The following is a 20,226-nucleotide window of genomic DNA, read 5'->3' on the forward strand; positions in this document are numbered from 1 at the left end:
CATGAGAGGTGACTGTGTAGTTCCCCTAAGGAAAAGCACCTTTAGTAAATCTGCTTTTTCTGTGAGAGCTTCCCATGTCTGGAATACACTGCCATCAGACACACATAACTGCACCACATATCACACTTTCACAAAATGCTTGAAGACATGGCTTAAGGTCAATCAGATTTGTGAACATGGTCCCTAGCTGTGTGTTGCCGCTTTCCATGTCTGTTGTCTAACTTGTGAGGTGTGGAAACACTTTGTTGCTTTTATGAATTTTGTCTTGCTGCTTTTTGTTCTATGTTGCTCTGTCTGTATGCTACGTCTTGCTTGTCCTATGTTGCTATGTCTGTATGCTATGTCTTGTTCTATGTTGCTATTGTCTATATTGTAATTGTTTTTAATAACCTGCCCAGGGACTGCGGTTGAAAATTAGCCGGCTGGCTAAAACCGGCACTTTTACTGAAACGTTGATTAATGTGCACTGTCCCTGTAAAAATAAAATAAACTCAAACTCAAACTGTACATTATGATGCATTTTACCTGCCATAAAAATTATATAATTTCTTCCTAAATTTTGCCTTGGTCAAACTCCAATGAAAGGGAATGGGGGATACCTAGTCAGTTATACCCTTTATTCAAATGACATGGGGATGATTGAGTGAAACGATTGTTCGTGAAGACATGATCTCAAGGCGAATGCCACGACCGTCCAACCTCAAGGGTAACTGCTAAGTTGGTTGATTGCAATAACAGTCAAATGTATTCTTATGGCCATTCTAAACAGGATTGTTAGCCTATTTAGAACACAACATTATTATCACGTATTCATAAGCATTATTGACCTGATGTGAAGTTAGGCTTATATGGAATGGCAAGACCCCATTGTTTTCCGTAGTAGGGTACGTGGCCCACTTTACAGCGTTATGCTGTGTGTATCAATGCGGTTTAATTTCAGGGACCCTTTCTGGCTCACGAGCGCCCCTAGAGGCAAACATGGAGGGCATCCTATTGTATAGTGCATCTTTAATTCAATGGAGAATTGGTGAAAGCCCAGGAAACGGCTAATGGTTTCAACACTTAGGCTAACCTTCACAGTAATGAGCCTAACCTTCACAGTAATGAGATTTGGGCTGAAGGGATCATTGTGGAAGGAAGCATGGCGATTCTCCCTGAGGTAAACTTCACCCATAGACATCATTCTGCCAACCTCTAAGCTCACTCCATTAGCCACTTCATCTCTGTGGGTGTCAATGGCATTTCACAGCATTCCCTCACCATGAGTTCATGACTTGTGGCTCTTGTCTTGAATTCTGGCTAACACCAAACTCCCAAGTCTTCCTGATGTTGAAGACACGAAGTGTTGATAATAAAGGGGGCTGTTATTTTTTTACTGAATTGGTTCTCCTCTCTTTCACACTCAAACAACCAGATGGACAACCACACACAGCCCCCGAGCGCGCCCTCTTCCAATACAACTGTTGGATTTTCAAATCCAAACAACGTGAGATCAAAGCTCAGCCAATTTCTGAGCGAATACTGCATTTCCAACAAACTCCTGTCCAGAGCGAGTCCCGTCAGCCAGGCTACTGTCTTCCTGATGAAAATACTTCTTATATTGTCCAGCAGGGGATGCCCCACTTCTGACTCTTTATTTTATTGAAAGCAGGGACATACAGCCTATCGTCAGAATATAAGCATTATGTATATAATTTACACCTGGAACATATATGACATTAGAATTATTATTCATATTTTTTTATATGATCAGGACTGTAATTATGAGGGAGGTACAATTTGATTATGTGGTGATGAAGCAGTAGTATTCTGTTAATACAGTTATTTCTTTCTGTTATTAACAGGTCAGGCCTAGTGCTGTAACGGTCATGGAATTTTGGAAACTGTTATTGGTCAGCCAAATGACTGTTTGCTACAACACCTTGCTTGTTGTAAAGCGTCCACAAACTCAACTGCACGAATGCCAGGCTGTCCTGTCTTCAGTCAGCTGTTCATTCCACAAAAATGGTTAAACGTTTATGACAGACATTATATTTTCATGACGGTCTTCATCCATAATCGTTGGTTATACTATTATACGGTAATTGTGCCAGCCCTAGTCAGGCCTCAAATCAGTTCTGTCAAGGGTGAGGTGAATAGTCTGGTCTTAATTGTTGCCAGCACAGCAGGGCTGCAGACATAAGTAAGGCCAAACCAAATCTGAGGGGATTTAAAAAAAATAATATATATCAATACTTTCACAGCAGTTGTCTACACATAGTCGGTAGGTTAAACTGCAGCTGTAATATTGTGCAGCTCCATATTTAGTCTTGCTAAGAGTGTGCAAAGTTGTCATCGAGGCAAAGGGTGGCTACTTTTATTATTATTCTATTATTCTACAATGTAGAAAATAGCTTAAAAAATGAAAAACCCTTGAATGAGTAGGTGTGTCAACTTTTTATCGGTACTGTATACGCGCACACACACTACCACACGCACTCTACACACACACGTACATTGTAATATTGTTGTATGGTGGGTGGTTTATACATTTTGTATTGTAGGTAGTATATTGTGGCTTAATACTGTTATATGATGTACTGTTTTATCTTTTGTTTTGGATCCCTTATAAATACAAATACAAATGAATCACACTGCATGAGGTTAAAGGTGGTCACACCAGATACTGACTGGTTTTCTGATCCACGCCCCTACCTTTTTTAAAGGTATCTGTGACCATCAGATGCATATCTGTATTCCCAGTTATGTGAAATCAATAGATTAGGGCCTAATGAATTTATTTCAATTGACTGATTTCCTTTATGTGGACATGTCCCTAGACATGAGGAGCACTCGCTGACCTTTGCAATGATCTTCTGTTATCTCTGAATAAAATCCCAATGCACAATCAGCTAGTGTTGAAGGAAACAAATATGCATTTCCTGGCCAAAAGGTCAACATGGGGAAGTCTGGACACCAAGGTTAAGTCTGCTCAGAAAATGACCAGAATTCAATTGATTTAAATGTTTTTTTAAAAGTATTGGCAAGATTGAAGCTAACGGGCAACATTCCAAATCATTCACTGAATGAGACATCCTTGAGTGATAAATGGAATTGACTCCAACCCTGTTGGAGACATCGTAATAAAATCAGTAATGGTAGGATTCAGCTGTAATCGGTTCTACGCTTCAATTTCAAGTTGAAAATGAATGAAAAGAAAAATACAAATTCAAACTGATACTCAGACGTGCAAGCCCATTCAGAACAGTGTCTTGGATGGAGCAGTCTTTAAAAAAAAATGTATAACCTTTAATTTAACTAGGCAAGTTAGTGAACAAATTCTTATTTACAATGATGGCCTACACTGGCCAAACCCGGACGACGCTGGGCCAATTGTGCGCCGCCCTATGGGACTGCCAATCACGGCAGGTTGTGATATAGGCTTTTGAAGACAGAAAAGATGGAGAGTTGAAGAGGTTTTGCTGATCAGTATGTGTTAGTGGAAAAGAGCATGCAGAGCTGGGTGAGGTTGCCACGGTGATACTGACATTCTGATGGAGAGAATCGAAGAGGAGGAGGGGAAAGAACAGTCAGCAGGTTTTTCCGAGAGTAGAGAGACTTTCCCCAACCCTTACAAACCCATTCGATTCAGGATGACAAGTCATAAATTAGTTGCTTCGTTTTATCCTCTATTCTAATTGGTTGTGGAGTCCAGCTCTGTGGAATCTCCAGTTGGACCTATCAGTGTGGGCTGCCGTGATTGGCTGATGCAGCGCTGCAGTGAGAATGCAGGTTTCAAGAGCCTCTTCTTTTTTACTGCATTACTCTGTCCGTCGATACTGAGCCAGCTAACCGGCACAATCTCACTGTAGCTCCTGTCTCAGTCTTAACCTCTCAGTAGATGATATGCAGCAGAGATGCAGCCAAGGTAGTATCGAACTAAACTCAAGATATCAGTTGCAGGTGCATCATTCTTTAGTCTTTAACAGAAGTTACATGTTAGTGGTTTAAGAGTTTGTCCATTCAATCGTTTTGATTGGAACAGGTTAGTCCTGCATATTTGGCTGCAGTAAAGCTACAGCTAAATTAATGATTTTGTTTGGGCAGAGTAGAACTTACGGTGTGCGTTGATTGAAAGAAAGAAAAGTGCAACTAATACATCTGAGGAAGGATGATGACGGGAGGAGCACAGCTGAGTGCACACAGGAAAAGGGGCTTTTGGAGCTGAAGCAGTGACGCGGAAGAAACTTGAAGGACCCTCTTTTGCATTCTGCGGTTGTCCTCACCTGCCCTCGCTGTGAATTCTCTTTCTACCAGCGCAGCACTCTTACCTCGGCTGACACCCACCTTTCTAATTGTGTGTTGGCACCGGCTTTTCAGCACCCAGACGAGCATCAGTCTAGAGACGAGGATGCTGCAGAGTGTGTGGACTTCCCTATGCCAATGGTTTGTGGGAAGGACAGAGTGTGAGCCCGTGGGAACCCAGTCACCGGAGGAGAGCGAAGCAGAGGTTGCCGTCAGTGGAAAGACTGCCAAGGAAACTGGACTCGAGGGAGACCTTGACACATCTGCCAGGGATGACAAGGGCAGGAGTGATGGTGCACCTGCGAAGAAGACCACAGTGTTAATCATGGTGGTGCCCCCTGATGGCTTTCAACAGGTACCGCAGGGACGGAAACAACCACTTTGTATGTGTGGGGGGGTGGCAGGTGGAGGGATTGAACTGGCCATTTACTGGCTATCTCCTTTGCATGGTGGGTGAGCACATTTGAAGTTACAGTAATTAAGACACTGAAAAGTGTGGTTCAATTTGGAAAAGGTCATTTTTGAGTTGAGTATTTCAACAGTTTGTAGGCTAAATTCTGTAATGTTCTAGGACAGAATATAGAGAGTACAGGGAGCATGTCTTCTTTGGTGATCTGACAAACTTGGCACATCTTTCAAAGTTCACGCTGTGTCCACAGGCTGACACTGAACTATAGTGCCACCCTTTCAGAGAGGAGAAGTTTCTGAGAGATGTCACAGGTACTGCATGTCCATTTCACAGCCAAAATACCTAATTCCAGTGAACATGCACAAACAACTTTAGAAGTCTTTAGAAATTGGCTCGTGATTGTCCTCTGGGCTGCGATGAGCATTTGTTTAAGTGCTGTCCTCTTCAGGGTCACTTAAGGGTTACCATGTGCAGTGGTGGTACTCAACTGTGCCGTGGTACTCTCTTAGCATTGTGCTATGTGACAAACGTTGGCTCAAGTTATCAGGTGGGTTCAGAACATTGTGTCCAAAAAGGCTTCTGCCACTGCTATCTTGATTTCCTTGCGTCTTGCTCGCCTCTCTGTTTTCGGCCCCTCAGTCTGCTCTTCTCCGAGCAGAGCAGGCAGGCCTGTTGCAGTCCTCTACATATGCGCCTAAATATTTTTCTGTGCGACCTGGAATTTTTATTTAAGAGCACCAGTGAGTCTCTATAAATTTTTTAAGATTCTAGCTTTGTTGCCTCCCATATTTTTCATTGCACTCTAAATGTCTTTGTGTGCGCCTACATTTCTCAGCTTAGGCGCACACGTGCTCCTTGTAAAGAAGGCCAGCGTAGAGCCCTGTGTTATTCTAGCGACTCCACACAGACACAGCGTGTACACATGCTGCTCCAGAACCAGTGCTCTTCTTCCTTCAGACAAGAATTTGTCAAAACTTTGTTCATTTGCACAATGTCTCTCATTCACATTCGGTTGTAAATGTCCAAACTCTCCAAAAATGACATTCGGTAGCTACTACGTATACTTGTATAACTTTGAGCTGGATTGCCGGTCTTTGCAATTAGTTTATTTTCGTTTTGCGCTCGTTAGCATATCTAGCTAGCAGCCTCTATGGAAATACGCTATGTGCAAGTTTTCTTAGCATTCTGGTAATAGATGCCCAATGGGCTGTTTTTGCGGATTCTTTGTGTACTAAGACAGTAATACCTTAAATCCTGGGATGAGAGAATGACTGTACTGTTTGACAATATGAAAATCTAGATACCGCCGCCATTTAGACTACTAGTCCCCAATCCCATCCTAATAGGTTTCTTAATGACAGGACATTTAGGCCTGGCAAAGTTGCACTGCCATTTTTAGATGTGTGTCTTTATGGAGTGAGCCCCACACACACACACACACACACACACACACACACACACACACACACACATCGTTCATGACACATGTACGTGTGTCACACATGTTTCAGACTTTATCTCAGCTATAACCGCAAACCTATAATTCAAACCTGTGACTTTCACCAGTCACAACAATACATTAGGGCTGGGAATTGCCAGGAACATCATGATACAATATCACAATACTTGTGCCGTTACGATATATATTGCGATTCTCACGGTTCTATATGTATTGTGATTTGATACTGTGATTTTATTGCTATTCAATGTTCCCAATTGGCTCTCTATTTTTAAAAGAGGTTCGGCAACAAGCTATAAATAAAACATTTTGGGGTGTTTTGGTGCAGTTACAGCCAACTAGTGCAAAAATATCACTACAATACGTACTGACTGACTGCATGTTTTTTTGCTGTAGAAAAGCGTTTTGACACTTTGGACTGTTGTGGACTGATTATCTGAGAACTTTCAGACCGGCCTAATGACGGGACTGTATTGGAGAGGGATTGCTGATATGCTGATAACTATATGTTTATGGCCTTTTCTAAGTTGTCTATTGCATAGAGCGGGAGTAAACGCAATATGGCCTATATTCAAATCAAATTTTATTTGTCACATGTGCCGAATTCAACAGGTGTAGGTAGACCTTACAGTGAAATGCTTACTTACAAGCCCTTAACCGACAATACAGTTTTAAGAAAAATGCAACAAAAAAAGCAATAAAAGTAACAAACAGCAGCAGTAAAATAACAATAGAGAGGCTATATACAGGGGGTACCGGTACAGTCAATGTGCGGGGGCACAGGTTAGTCGAGGTAATTGAGGTAATATGTACATGTAGGTAGAGTTATTAAAGTGACTACGCATAGATAATAACAGAGAGTAGCAGCAGTGTAAAAGAGGGGGGGGGGTGAGCAATGCAAATAGTCTGGGTGTCCATTTGATTAGATGTTCAATGGAGAAGGAAGAAAACATGTTTTTCTGTTGTGCTGATCATTACCCACAGATGTAGGATCTTAATTTGATCACCCTGTTTCAGGAGAACTTTGAGGTTTTAAAAGGCTTCTGAAGTTTATTTCCACTTACAAATTTCAGACTTGGTTTTCCCTTATGAAAAAATGTATCAACCCCTACAAAAATGTACATTTAATTATAATTCACATTTCCTGTTGCGGCAGTATTATTTTCCTGCTGTATCAAACTGGCTCAAATGAACACCCTACAGCTGTAAGACCCCATGTCCCATTCCCAGGATCGTCCCTAGTTACCACAGCCACAAAGTCATAAAATCTTCTTAAAATGTGATTTTAAACCTAACCTTGACTCTAACCTTATCCACACTGCTAACCTTATGCCTAATCTTAAATTAAGACAAAAAAATAAAACCAAAAATGTTAATGAATTTTTACACATGACTTTGTGGCTGTGGTAACTAGTGGTAGAGCTGTCCCTGGGAAGGAAAAAAAATCTTGGCTGACCGAAAGTCGTGTGTTCCTTCGACCAATCGATTGGTCAGAAATGTTTAACTAGTATTTTTCCATATATAGACACACACCCTATGTGTTTTTAATCAAATTAACTATTATGATTGAGCATGTGTGATGCTTTAAGCTTACTGTTTGATGAAATAAGACACAAATGACTTGTGGGCACCATTCAACCATTCTCATACCGCTCCTGCTGGCTTTCGCAGATTCTACCATTACTCTCCTGAGTCGGCTACCTTTCTCATATGGAATGCCAATTTATCTTACCATTTCTAACGAACTGGAACGCAGATCATATGTTCATGGAACAGTTTCATTTCATTTATAATAATAATAATTGATTTATAATTAATTTTATTTAATAATTCATTTATAATGAATTTCATATTTATCTCAAAATCATTGTCATGTGGCTAAAGTTATACAAACCTAAAAAGTAATAATTGCCATTCTATGTATAATTTTTTTTTGCCTACATAAAAACATTGCAGTCTGCAGTTAGAAAATATCCTGATTTAAACATTTTAAAAATGTTGCATATAAAGCGCGTTGGCTATGCATGGCCTGTCTGCAACAAACTTGAGTATTGTATTAACTATTAACTTGGGTCTGGCCTGAAGCTTGCACTAGAGAACTTGTATAAAATATTCTAGGCCCTCAGTTTCCCACGCCAGTGAGCTTGGGACAGACACAACTGTAGCTATTTGCGCAAGGGTTAAGAAGCATTGTTTGACTTGGACAAGAGCTCACCGGAGCGGAGTACTGGCACCTCACATTTTCTACTGCTTGAGCTCCTGTTCCTCTTATAGAATATTTGCTCAAAAGTATTGTGTAGCTATTGCACCTAAATATAAACAGTACCATAAGAAGTAATCAGGTAGGCCTATTTTATGATGTTTCCACTGGATCAGAGCATGACATTTTTGAATTAATATTCCTTTAACTTTATATCAAGGGAATCACATTTGTTATACTGTAAATACACTTAACAAAAATATTAACATAACATGTAAAGTGTTGGTCCCATGTTTCATGAGCTGAAATAAAAGATCGCAGAAATTGTCCATACGCACAAAAAGCTTATTTTGCACAAATTTGTTTACATCTCTGTTAGTGAACATTTCTCTTTTGCCAAGATAATCCATCCACCTGACAGGTGTGGCATATCAAGAAGCTAAATAAACAGCATGATCATTACACAGGTGCACCTTGTGCTGGGGGACAATAAAAGGCCACTCTAAAATGTGCAGTTTTGTCACACAACACAATGCCACAGATGTGTCAAGTTTTGAGGGAGTGTGCAATTGGCATACTGACTGCAGGAATGTCCACTAGAGCTGTTGCCAGAGAATTGTATGTTCATTTCTCTACCATAAGCCCCCTCCAACGAGGGCTGGGCGGTATACCGTATTTGACTAAATACTGGTATTGATGGTAATACCGGTATTGACGGACCGGTTGGGTTTTTTACTTTACCTTCTAAAACGGTATTTGAGTGTTTGGTTTGTTAAATGTGATACTCCGTGTGTAACATCCCATTTTTATCGTTTACTTGGCTACTTGAGTCATCTCTCTCTCACTCCATGCTGCTATCCACACAGACCTATCCCCGCCCCCTGTCACTCAATGGGCACATTTTGTTGTTGCTCGAGCACAAGACACTTGCGTTTTAATATAAATCCACTAGCCTTCTATAATTATACTTAATTTGTTTCTTACATCTGCAAACAGCTTAAGCTAGTTGTTTTTTCTTATCAAGTTGGGCCTAAATCTTGTTAGCCGCAAATGTTAATCGTTAGTTAGCTGGCATACTAGCTATCTTATAAATGTACTGAGTCTGAGCAAACTTAATTAGCTATACATCCTGATAATACCAGTGATAGTGTAGACCTCAATCAGCATGTTTGTAAAACAGTATCTTCTCAATTAAAAAGGAATACGCAAAGCATAAACGTTGCAACATGAAGTAGCTGAGAAAACATTCAATGTAGCCAAAGATTATAGGGTGCCCTAGGAAACACTTATCAACACTTTGGTTCCTACCCTGTCACAATAACTCCTCCCTGGCATTTTCATTCGTTGTCATGTCCATCCACACTGTATTGACAGTGCCCACTATTATATTCGAACTATATAATTAGAATAATCCTTTTATTTCCATTATTCCAAAGTGTTTTGCTGTAAATTGCAAGTCAAATTGCAGTTGCAACATTTGGTAAAATAAGGCCTAGATTGTGTGACCATATCGTGCACCCCTATGTAGCAGTGTAAAAATAATCTCAAATGAGTGCGGGAAATGCAAAAATTTAATATGCTGAAAGTATTTTAGGTTGAAGTTGCATTTAACAGTATAAAACAATCAGAATGGAGAAAGACCCATTGAAGTCACTTAGAATGTTTTTTGCCACCCAAGGGTGGCAAAAAACCCAAGAATGTCCCACATCCCACCCAAGAATGTGTGTTTCCACCCAAGGGGCACACACTACTCATAAAGCAAATGTAGAACTTATTCGAAAACATAAAATACTGTCCATTTTCTTTTTATAAAAAAAAGAATACTGTGATATTATGTTTTTGCCATATCGCCCAGCCCTACCTGCAACGTCGTTTTAGAGAATTTGGCTGTATGTGCAACCGCAGACCACGTGGAGGTCCTCGGCTGGCAAGGTTACACATCTGGCTTCTTCACCTGCAGGATCATCTGACACCAGCCACCCGGACAACTGATGAAACTATGGGTTTGCACAACTGAAGAATATCTGCACAAACTGTAAGAAACCTTCTCATGGAACTCATCTGCGTGCTCGTCGTCCTCACCAGCTTCTTGACCTGACTGCAGTTCGGCATCGTAACCGACTTCAGTGGGCAAATGTTTACCTTTGATGTCCACTGGCACGTTTTGAATTGGTTTTGAATTAGCGTGTTATGTGTAAAGGGTGCATTAGTCTTACCTTACATCTCAGCCACGTGAATTCTGGACAAAGCAGAGTAAAAGGGACTGAAATGTTTTACCCTACAAATCATTGACGGCCTTATGGCCGTAATGACTTTGACCAGACGTTTGTAAATGTCTATAGCCTAACTCTAAAGGGATGACTAGGTTTAGTGGATATTACAATGTTTTATAATCTAGGAGCAATCTACCATGTTTTAGGATCTAAAGATCTAGCAGTATCTAAACTCTGTACAGGTATTCTCCTTGCGTGTAACAGCTCCTGGATGTGCGTACGTTATTTTGAACCGTGGATTTGACCTACCTACACACACACAGACCCCCCATACCAAGACCCCTCTCGTCAGCGGCCATTCTTCCTTTACCCTTGGACTCCAGCCGAGTGACTCACCCAGAAATAGCTGGCCAAGTGAAATAGGAAGACCGAGAGCTAGATACCTGGCGGTCACCCAAGAGTTGCTTGGCTGAAAATGCCCCCTTCTGACTCACCTGCGCCCCCCCACCCCCACCCCTTCAGTGGGATAGCTTTACAGGTGGTTCCTCTAGCAGGCAGTGGACAAGTGCGTGGGTTCTACAGGCTTGCTGCAGTCAGGCACCCGGCAGTCTCTGGGACTCTCCAATCTCCTGTGCCTGTAATTGAATCACTCCTCACTCTCACCACCTCTATCGTTGACAGAGGACACTTTACTGGAGCAGACTGTTACGTCAATGGTGGTCTCTATTACTGACACACAATACAGTCTGGAATGATGGTAACCTCTCGTTTAGTCCTAATTCTACAGGGACATGTTCTTTCTTCAGAAGGGGAAGTTTCATGCTGCTTTTTACTTAAGTGTTCTACTTAAAGGGCCCATTTGTAAGCCTACCTTTATACATTTCAAGAGTAAGCTACTAAGTTCAAATAGGCTAAACGTAATAAATCCACCAACCTCATCCCTTGGGAGGCAGGTAGCCTAGTGGTTAAGAGCATTGGGCCAGTAATCGAAAGGTCACTGGTTCGAATCAGTCGATGTCGATGCGACAGTTGAGCAAGGCACTTAACACTAATTGCTCCTGTAAGTCGCTCTAGATAAGGGCGTCTGCTAAATGACTAAAATGTCAAATGTAATCCCTCTTGACTACACTTTGGGTTAGCATTTGTGCTTCTGCTAGTACTCCTTGGGTTAGTATTAGCGTAGTGGTAGTGTATTAGCTGGGATGGTCTATTGCAGTCAGTCTCATAAAATATGTCATCAATGCTAATGGTGTGGTAGTGTGTCGCCAAAGTTCCTGAGCACATCAGTGGGCCTCAACCAGTTTTCTAACAAGATGACTAATATCCAGTGTATTAGCCATCTTGTTAGACATAAAAAAAAATCAAATTTCTTGAAAGGAAGATGTTAGACGTTTCAAAGTTGCCCCACAATTACAACTGCACTTTAGTGAAACACAGATTTTGTGCATGACCTTGTACTGTAGGAGATGGTCATCATTGTCAAACTTCAGCTAGTTTAATTATCAAATCCCCCTTGATATAATGGGTTGGGTAACACTTCTCTGTAATAACCCAGTTAAAGGTGTTGATCATACAGTGCACCACAGTTTCGGTCCCAAGATCTGATTCCTTGTAATGCTGATCTCATCATTTCCTCTGTGTAAGGAAGAGGAAGATTCCTAATATTGCCACAGTTGGTCACATTCCAGTACGGTAGGAGGTGACCTGTGTATTTAAGCCGTTGTAATTAATTACACATAAGAAGCATTTGTACTGAAAGAAAGAGGAGCTTTAAAGGGTTTTCCGGAAAGTTCACATCTGGTTCCTTAATTTCATTCAAGTGCACAAGTAATTTTTTTCATGAAGGGGCCATTTGTTGGGGGCTATTTGTTGGGCTCCTTTGTCGGAATGTAGTCTTGTTTGGTTCTCTTGAAATATTGACAGCCTGTGGAGTAAAGATAGTAAGAGGGCGGGATGTTGTGGCATCCAATGAGATTGCTCCTTGGTCCTAGCAACTTCTGTGTGGGAGGGACCTTTTTGAGTCCTTTTATCCCATATGTGTCTTCTGCCTACCAGCATTTTAGCATTGCACTGCAGAGCGGGCAAACTTTTTTTTCTTTTTTCTATGTAACTTATTTATTTGTATTTTACACTTACCTAAGAGAAGCATGTTGTGTGTGTGCCTGTGCATGCCCTTTCCAAACTCAGAACACACTGAATTTGAGTATTTTGAATCAAATGGACTACCAGCTGAACTCAAGTCTCTCTTCAAACTGAGCATATTTCTTCCTTCTCAGGAATTTTCTACATATCGAAACTGGCGGAAGGTAGATATGTATTTTTTAAATCTGGAATCTTTTTATAGCTTTATAATTCTGTTTATGTGATCATAGCAATAACACTTGAATGCTTTCCAGTTAGCATTTCGCTATTTCATTCAGCACTTTCATTCATATGGCAAGACTGGCAGACAGCCCTACAGTTGTAGAATGTGCTTCTTGATTGATTGTGTGAGTGGCCAGTCTGTAGACAGGCTCTCTGCATCTGAATAATAACTAAGAATTTTAATTAACTCTTTCTTGTTATATATAATCTAACGTTCTGCTGAACATTTGTCAGCAATGCATTGTCCTTTGACATGTCCCCCTAGGACATAGCTTTTTAATGTGCTTCATGCACATTATTTTGTCATTTGCTTTTTCATAGGGGTCAAATATGGCCTTAATGATTTATGCCAACAAAATATTTCAGACAATTCATTTCATAACCATGAGTTTGTCTTTAATTCATGTTCTTCCAAACTCTATCCAGTGGCTATGTAGTCAGACTTCATTTAGCCTCTGCCACAGGCTTTGACTTCACCTTCTGTATGTGAGTGAAGCCTGGGAGCCGACGCTAGACTACTCTTGACTCTGAGTCTGAACTGGTTCTTTAGATTATTCATTTAAGGTTAAGTCAGTGGTTTGGCAGGTATCCTTGAAAGAAGGCTCAGACGCTTCCTGTGGAACGAAGAGTCTAGAAAATCTAAGAAAGCCCAGATTAGTGACGTCAAAAATTCTTAGAATGTAGGCTAATGCTTTGGTTGATATTTGCTTGTTGTCAAAATAACTTAATTTAAATGTATTCTGAGGGATGAGTGAGAAAATGGCACTATAGTTCTTAAGACTGGACTTTGAACTCATTTCTGTTATTGCCCAAAAATTCTGTACTTCCTCAATAATTAGACTATTATCTGGAAAACTCACTATTTTATAAACAAATTAGTGGACATCTGTCCAGTTTTACCCTTAACTTTGGTCAATTGCTCCTGGTCTGTTTTTAGGTTTCAGCTTGCAGAAATGGCCAGCTAGTGCACATGGTTGAGTTTATCGGATGTTCAGTCAACGCTGTCTCCTTCTTTTCGAGGGCAAACAAACCATTGTTAAAAGGATTGCTCATGGTCTTGCGTCTGAGTTCGCAAACACCCATATTAGCTTTGTTTCCTGGGTCTACTGACCGACCCTGGTTATTCGATTTTTTTTATTTGCCTTCTCCTATTCTCAAAGTATCTCTATATAATACTATACTCAAATTGCTGTCACTCGATTTAGTTTATGGCAGTCAACTTCCACTTGGCACTATAATCCACTCTTTGACGCCTTTTTGCTACCAACAACAGACTGTTCAATACAGTATAAAACCTAATGTTCTAAAAAATAGTCTGGTCCAAAATTGTCACCCTTAATAAAGATAATAAAAAATACTGTGTCAAATAAATAAATGTTGTTTAACATGTAATGTTTTTTATTCTAAAAAAAGATGGGGGTCAAATTTATTGGCACCCCTGTTTTCAATACCTCACCTTGTGAGGATAACGACACTGAGCCTTTTCTAAAATGTTTTAAGATTGGAGAACACATTGGGAGGGATCTTAGACCATTCCTCCATACAGAATATTTTCAGATCCTTCATCATTTGTTTGTTCTTATGGACTGTCCTCTTCAATTCAAACCACAGGTTTTCAATGGGGTTCAAGTCCAGAGACTGAGATGGCCATTGAAAATTTCGATTTTTGTGGTCAATTAAGCTTATTTTTGTGGATTTTGATTGGTGCTTGGGGTTATTGTCTTGCTGGAAGATCGACTATTTTGCGTCCTGGGGTCCTTTTTAAGGTCAACGGCATCATGAACATTACCCAGTACCAGGACATTTTAGCCAAAAACCTGGTTGCCTCTACCAGGACGCTTAAACTTGGCAGCAAATGGATCTTCCAGCCTAATCTTTCTTCCCCAAGCACACACCAAAATCCACAAAGAAATGCTTAATTGACCACAAAATCAAGATTTTGCAATGCCCATCTGTCTCCAGACTTGAACCCCACTAAAAACCAGTGATATGAAATGAAGAGGACAGTCCATAAGCGCAGACGAAGGATATCAAGGATCTAGAAAGTTTCTGTATGGAGGAATGGGTTTCCCAAAGTCAGTACTGGGACCCCCTCTCATGCTGCAAGTTTAGTTTTTTGCTCTAGCACGACACAGCTGATTCAAATAATCAAAGCTTGATGATGAGTTGGTTATTTGAATCAGCTGTGTAGTGCTAGGACAAGAACCAAAACGTGCACCCAGGGGGGGCCCCAGGATCTAGTTAGGGAAACCCTGGTCTAAGATCCCCCCCCCCCCCCAATGTGTTTTCCAATCTCATAAAACATTTGAGAAAAAGGCTCAGTGCCGTTATCCTCGCAATGTGAGGTATTGATGACATCCCATATGGATGTCGATTTAAGGCAGACCCCCGCACCTTTCTGATTCAGAGGGGTTGGGTTAAATGCGGAAGACACATTTCAGTTGAAGGCATTGTTGTACAACTGACTAGATATAGCCCTTTCCTTTATTGAAAACAGGGGTCAAAATGATTGGCACCCCTATCTTTTTGAGAAAAAAGTATTACTTGTTTAAAAAAAGTATCTTTCTCTGAGCAATTGTATAAAATAATATAATTTTCACATTTTGAGTATACAATATAGCTCAGTATTTGTATTTATTTTTGTACATTTTGCTCATCTTTATCAAGGGTGCCAATAATTTTGGACCTATCTTGATGACGACACGTGAATCATGCTTAGTTTGCAACGGGAAGGACACTTTTCCCCCTCCCCCAGTGATGGCCCAGTTGTCCCCAAAAGTAGGAATATTGGTAGGCAGGTTAGTGTCTGGCTTAAAGAACTTCACATGCACTCTAGCGTGGCACGAGGCATTCGGTAGCGAAAGATCATCTATCTTTAACTGTTGGCTGCGTTTTACCCAGAAGCCACTGCTGGCCATCAGCCAACTGCTCAAGTAGACCTAAGATTTGCTCTATTTATTGAATCATAAGGAGGAGATGTGTGTGTGTGTGCGCGCACACACACACTTCTCAGGAAAGGACTGGTAGGAGTTAACCTAACGTAGCAGGCGTAAAAGAAACGCCTGAAACTAGATCCCCCTACATACTGGTCTTGACCAGAAGATTAAAAAAATAACTGTTTGGAGGTTCTCTTCTGCACTGTTCAACCAATCCAGTAAATGTGGAGGAGGAGTTAAGATGGAGTGTCACCTTGTTAACGTCCAAAAGCGGAAGTCTCGTCACAGGCTCTCTTTCTATTTCCCCTGAAAACCGGATGAATCCGGTTGTTGGGGACACGGCAGAGGCTAGGTAGGAGTTAAAAAGGGTCTGGACTGTTAGAAACACAATAGTCCTAGAATATATCGATATATTGGACCTGTATTTAGGCAATCTACTCTATAAACCTGATGTGATAACCTAAAAGTTTAACATAAGGAGTTACACTAAGGTAACAAAGGGTTATTCTTTCACCTGTCCCCTAACATGGCCCCCAAAGGTCAGCAGTTCAGATATTTTTGGAAACGCACAGAACCATACACACACCCCTATAGTCATGGAAATGCACACACAACCATGTGAGTCAGTCCTCATAGATTCAGCTGGCCCAGACCCACTCATAAACTCCTCACCCAAAGTTCATAACTGTGAGTCAAGATTGACTGTAAATCGCTGAGAAGAACTCCCAGGCCTAGCTTCACCTTTTTAATAGAGGCTTCTCCTTGGCTCAGAGCCCATTGGGGTAGGGGTTAATGATTGAAATGCACTCAGCTCCACATGCATTTCTCAACGCCTTCAGCTCGATGGCTCGGGCAGCCTGTGTGCTCTTTCCGCCAGGCTTGAGTTAGAGTTCAACGTGGCTGTGATGGTCTAAACACTCCACACTAATGGATCAGGTGATATCCACTATATGACCACTCTGGAGCAAACAAGACCCAGATGGCTTGTAGCTGTCACCTTCCCCTCACTGACCTACACGCCTGTCCTCAAATCACTCGGTCCATCTCTTTCTCGTGGCTCACCTTTGTCATAGTTTTAACTAAATTTAGGCTATAATTTCCCCTTTCCTCGAGAATCAATTTATTTATTTTTTGTCCTTGACTCACCTGTCTTGTCTTCAACCTGTATGTAAATTGATATTTAATCCTTATCTAAATGTAAAATGCCTCTTTCTCATCTGACAGAAAATAGTGAAAGCGGGAGACAAGGACCTGGACGGCCAGCTGGACTTTGAGGAGTTTGTCCACTACCTGAGAGACCACGAGAAGAAGCTTCGGCTGGTCTTCAAGAGCCTGGACAAGAAGAACGACGGTACGATGGAACACAGGCTGGAGCCACACAACCACTGCCTGTGTTTACTTGTATCACTACCAGTTACACTTAAACCACTGTTTATAACGTACTAATCACTTGGGCAGTTGGGTGGAAAATTATGCATTGGGTTAAGCTGTGCATACATAATGACATACTGTAACTGAGGAAATTCTGCATTTAGGTCTATTACATTTGATGTACTATTATATAAGCTGGTATTAAAAGCTTAGTGATATAATATCTGGTCAATGAGATGATATCATCATAATTCAAGCACAATGCGAGTGGTTGATGTTTACTCTTTTGCCCCACAGGTCACATTGACTCGCAGGAAATCATGCAGTCCCTTCGAGACCTGGGGGTTAACATCTCTGAGCAGCAGGCTGAGAAGATCCTCAAAAGGTGAGGCTGTCAACCTGGGCTGACGAGTCTCCCGTCTCACCAACACTCCTGTCTAAACTAATGGCTCGTAGTGTCCAGAATGCATTTAGTCTCTGACTGTCTCTACTTCTCTCTCCTCTCAAATTCAGAAATAATTTTGAAATACAGGATATTGAAATACAATTTGTAGATTTTGCCACAGCAATATAGTGGTACAGCATTTCAGTAAATGCAGTACAATGCAATGAGGATAATGAAATACAGTTCATTTCAGGAGTAATAATAGTACATATAATCATATATGCAGGTTCAACATTACTGATGTTGAACCTGTGTAATCTTCATTTGAAGATCCTCTGGGGAGAAATCCTCTCTCCCCATTTCTCTATTTCATCTTTAATTCCCGAATGGCAGTGTCGTCCATTTACCACTGCCTGGGTCGACTGGGTAACCCAAGTCCACCAGAACATTCCACAGAAGTATTACTTCAAAACTATAAAATAACACATGGAATCATGTAATAACCAAAAAAGTGTTAAACAAATCAAAATATTGTTTATATTTTAGATTCTTCAAAGTAAAAGTTGCCTTGATGACAGCTTTGCAGACCAGCTTCACCTGGAATACTTTTCCAACCGTCTTGAAGGAGTTGCTACATATGCTGAGCACTTGTTGGCTGATTTTCCTTCACTCTGCGGTCCAACTCATCCCAAACCATCTCATTTGGGTTGAGGTCGGTGATTGTGGAGGGCAGGTCATCTGATGCAGCACTCCATCACTCTCCTTCTTGGTCAAATAGCCCTTACACAGCCTGGAGGTGTGTTTTGGGTCATTGTCCTGTTGAAAAACATATGATAGTCCCACTAAGCTAAAACTAGATGGGATGGCGTATCGCTGCAGAATGCTATGGTAGCCATGCTGGTTAAGTGTGACTTGAATTCTAAATAAATCACAGACACCATCACACCTCCTCCATGCTTCACGGTGGGAACCACACATGCAGAAATCATCCGTTCACCAACTCTGTGTCTCAAAGACACGGCGGTTGGAACCAAAAAACTTACATTTGGACTCATCCGACCAAAGGATAGATTTCCAGTGGTTTAATGTCCATTTCTCGTGATTCTTGGCCCAAGCAAGTCTTCTTATTATTGGTTTCTTTGCAGCAATTTGACCTTGAAGGCCTGATTCACGCAGTCTCCTCTGAACAGTTGATGTTGAGATGTGTCTGTTACTTGAACTCTGAGGCATTTATTTGGGTTGCAATTTCTGAGGCTGGTAACTCTAATGAACTCATCCTCTGCAGCAGAGGTAACTCTGGTGTCTCTCTCTTTCCTGTGGTGGTCCTCATGGGAGCCAGTTTCATCGTAGCGCTTGATGGTTTTTTACGACTGCACTTGAAGAAACTTGAATAGTTCTTGAAATTTACCGCATTGACTGACCTTCATGTCTTAAAGTAATGATGGACTGTCGTTTCTCTTTGCTTATTTGAGCTGTTCTTGTCATAATATGGACTTGGTCTTTTACCATATAGGGCTATCTTCTGTATACCACCCCTACCTTGTCACAACACAACTTATTGGCTCAAACGCATTAAGAAGGAAAGAAATTCCACAAATTAACTTTTAACAAGGCACACCTGTCAAATGCATTCCAGGTGACTACCTCATGAAGCTGGTTGAGAGAATGCCAAGAGTGTGCAAAGCTGTCAAGGAAAAGGGTGGCTACTTTGAATAATCTCAAATATAAAATATGTTTTGATTTGTTGAACACTTTTTTATTACTACATGATTCCATATGTGTTATTTCATAGTTTTGATGTCTTCACTATTATTCTATAATGTAGAAAATAGTACAATTAAAGAAACCCTGGAATGAGTAGGTGTGTCCAAACTTTTAACTGGTTCTGTATATACTTTTTATTTACATAGTGGCGCAGCGCCCCTTTTAAATTCTTTGGGGAGAACCCTGCCTTTTACAGTTCTAAGGACCCACACGTTTAATATGTGCAAGGCATATTGATAAGCGGAGGAAACTACAATGATTTACTCTAGTTGAGATAAACTTAGCGTTATGTCCTTCTGACAGGGAAGTTGTTTTAATACCAGGAAGTAGATCTATTTTACTTGCATGTTACATATTAAGCGATTTTTCACCACGTCCAATATGGATATCATGAAATCACTAAGAGTAGTTGGTTTTATTCCATCCATTTGAAAGATTCTTCCTCAGGCGTTAGTTAGGGTGAGCATTATGACATCACCACCAGAGCCCCCCTCGTTCTAATTGTGTGTTTATGTGCATGTCCCTGCCCTCCCCCTTTCTGTGCCTCCCCTCTCCTTTCTCTCCCCTTCTCTTTCGCCCTCTTGCTGGTCTCAGAATAAGGAAGGGCCTTGTCTGGGCCCCTATCATGTAGTAAGTAATGGAATCATCTCCGTCTGCTTGCCCTGCCTCACAAACGCACATCGTCTTCTTCGCTTCGTATTTGACTCTTTGTTTCTGCCCTCTCAAGTTTTATTTAATTGTTACAAAGAAAGCCACCGCAAAAACCGGCAGCCCTTTAATTGCTTAAAAAAAGCCCAAATTAAGAAGATTACTGAAAGACTCCCATAACCCAACACAGAAA

General features: G+C 41.0%; 1 protein-coding gene across 5 annotated transcripts in view; it reads left to right on the top strand.

Moving 5' to 3' along the window:
- slc25a25b (solute carrier family 25 member 25b) overlaps nt 1–20,226 on the top strand; it is a 47,425-nt gene that overhangs the window by 11,505 nt on the left and 15,694 nt on the right. The window contains exons 1-4 of one of the 5 annotated variants that reach the window (XM_024146405.2): nt 3,824–4,639; nt 17,090–17,216; nt 17,534–17,621; nt 19,980–20,015. In XM_024146405.2, the coding sequence (XP_024002173.1) occupies nt 4,391–4,639; nt 17,090–17,216; nt 17,534–17,621; nt 19,980–20,015 (500 nt within the window). In that variant the 5' untranslated portion in view covers nt 3,824–4,390. Of the gene's footprint in view, nt 1–3,823; nt 4,640–12,602; nt 12,872–17,089; nt 17,217–17,533; nt 17,622–19,979; nt 20,016–20,226 lie in introns of those variants that run through there. The other 4 variants (XM_024146406.2, XM_024146403.2, XM_024146407.2 and 1 more) reach the window with 4 other exon arrangements.

This window comes from Salvelinus sp. IW2-2015, unplaced genomic scaffold, assembly GCF_002910315.2.
Source record: "Salvelinus sp. IW2-2015 unplaced genomic scaffold, ASM291031v2 Un_scaffold16393, whole genome shotgun sequence".
In the NCBI taxonomy this organism is placed as follows: domain Eukaryota; kingdom Metazoa; phylum Chordata; class Actinopteri; order Salmoniformes; family Salmonidae; genus Salvelinus; species Salvelinus sp. IW2-2015.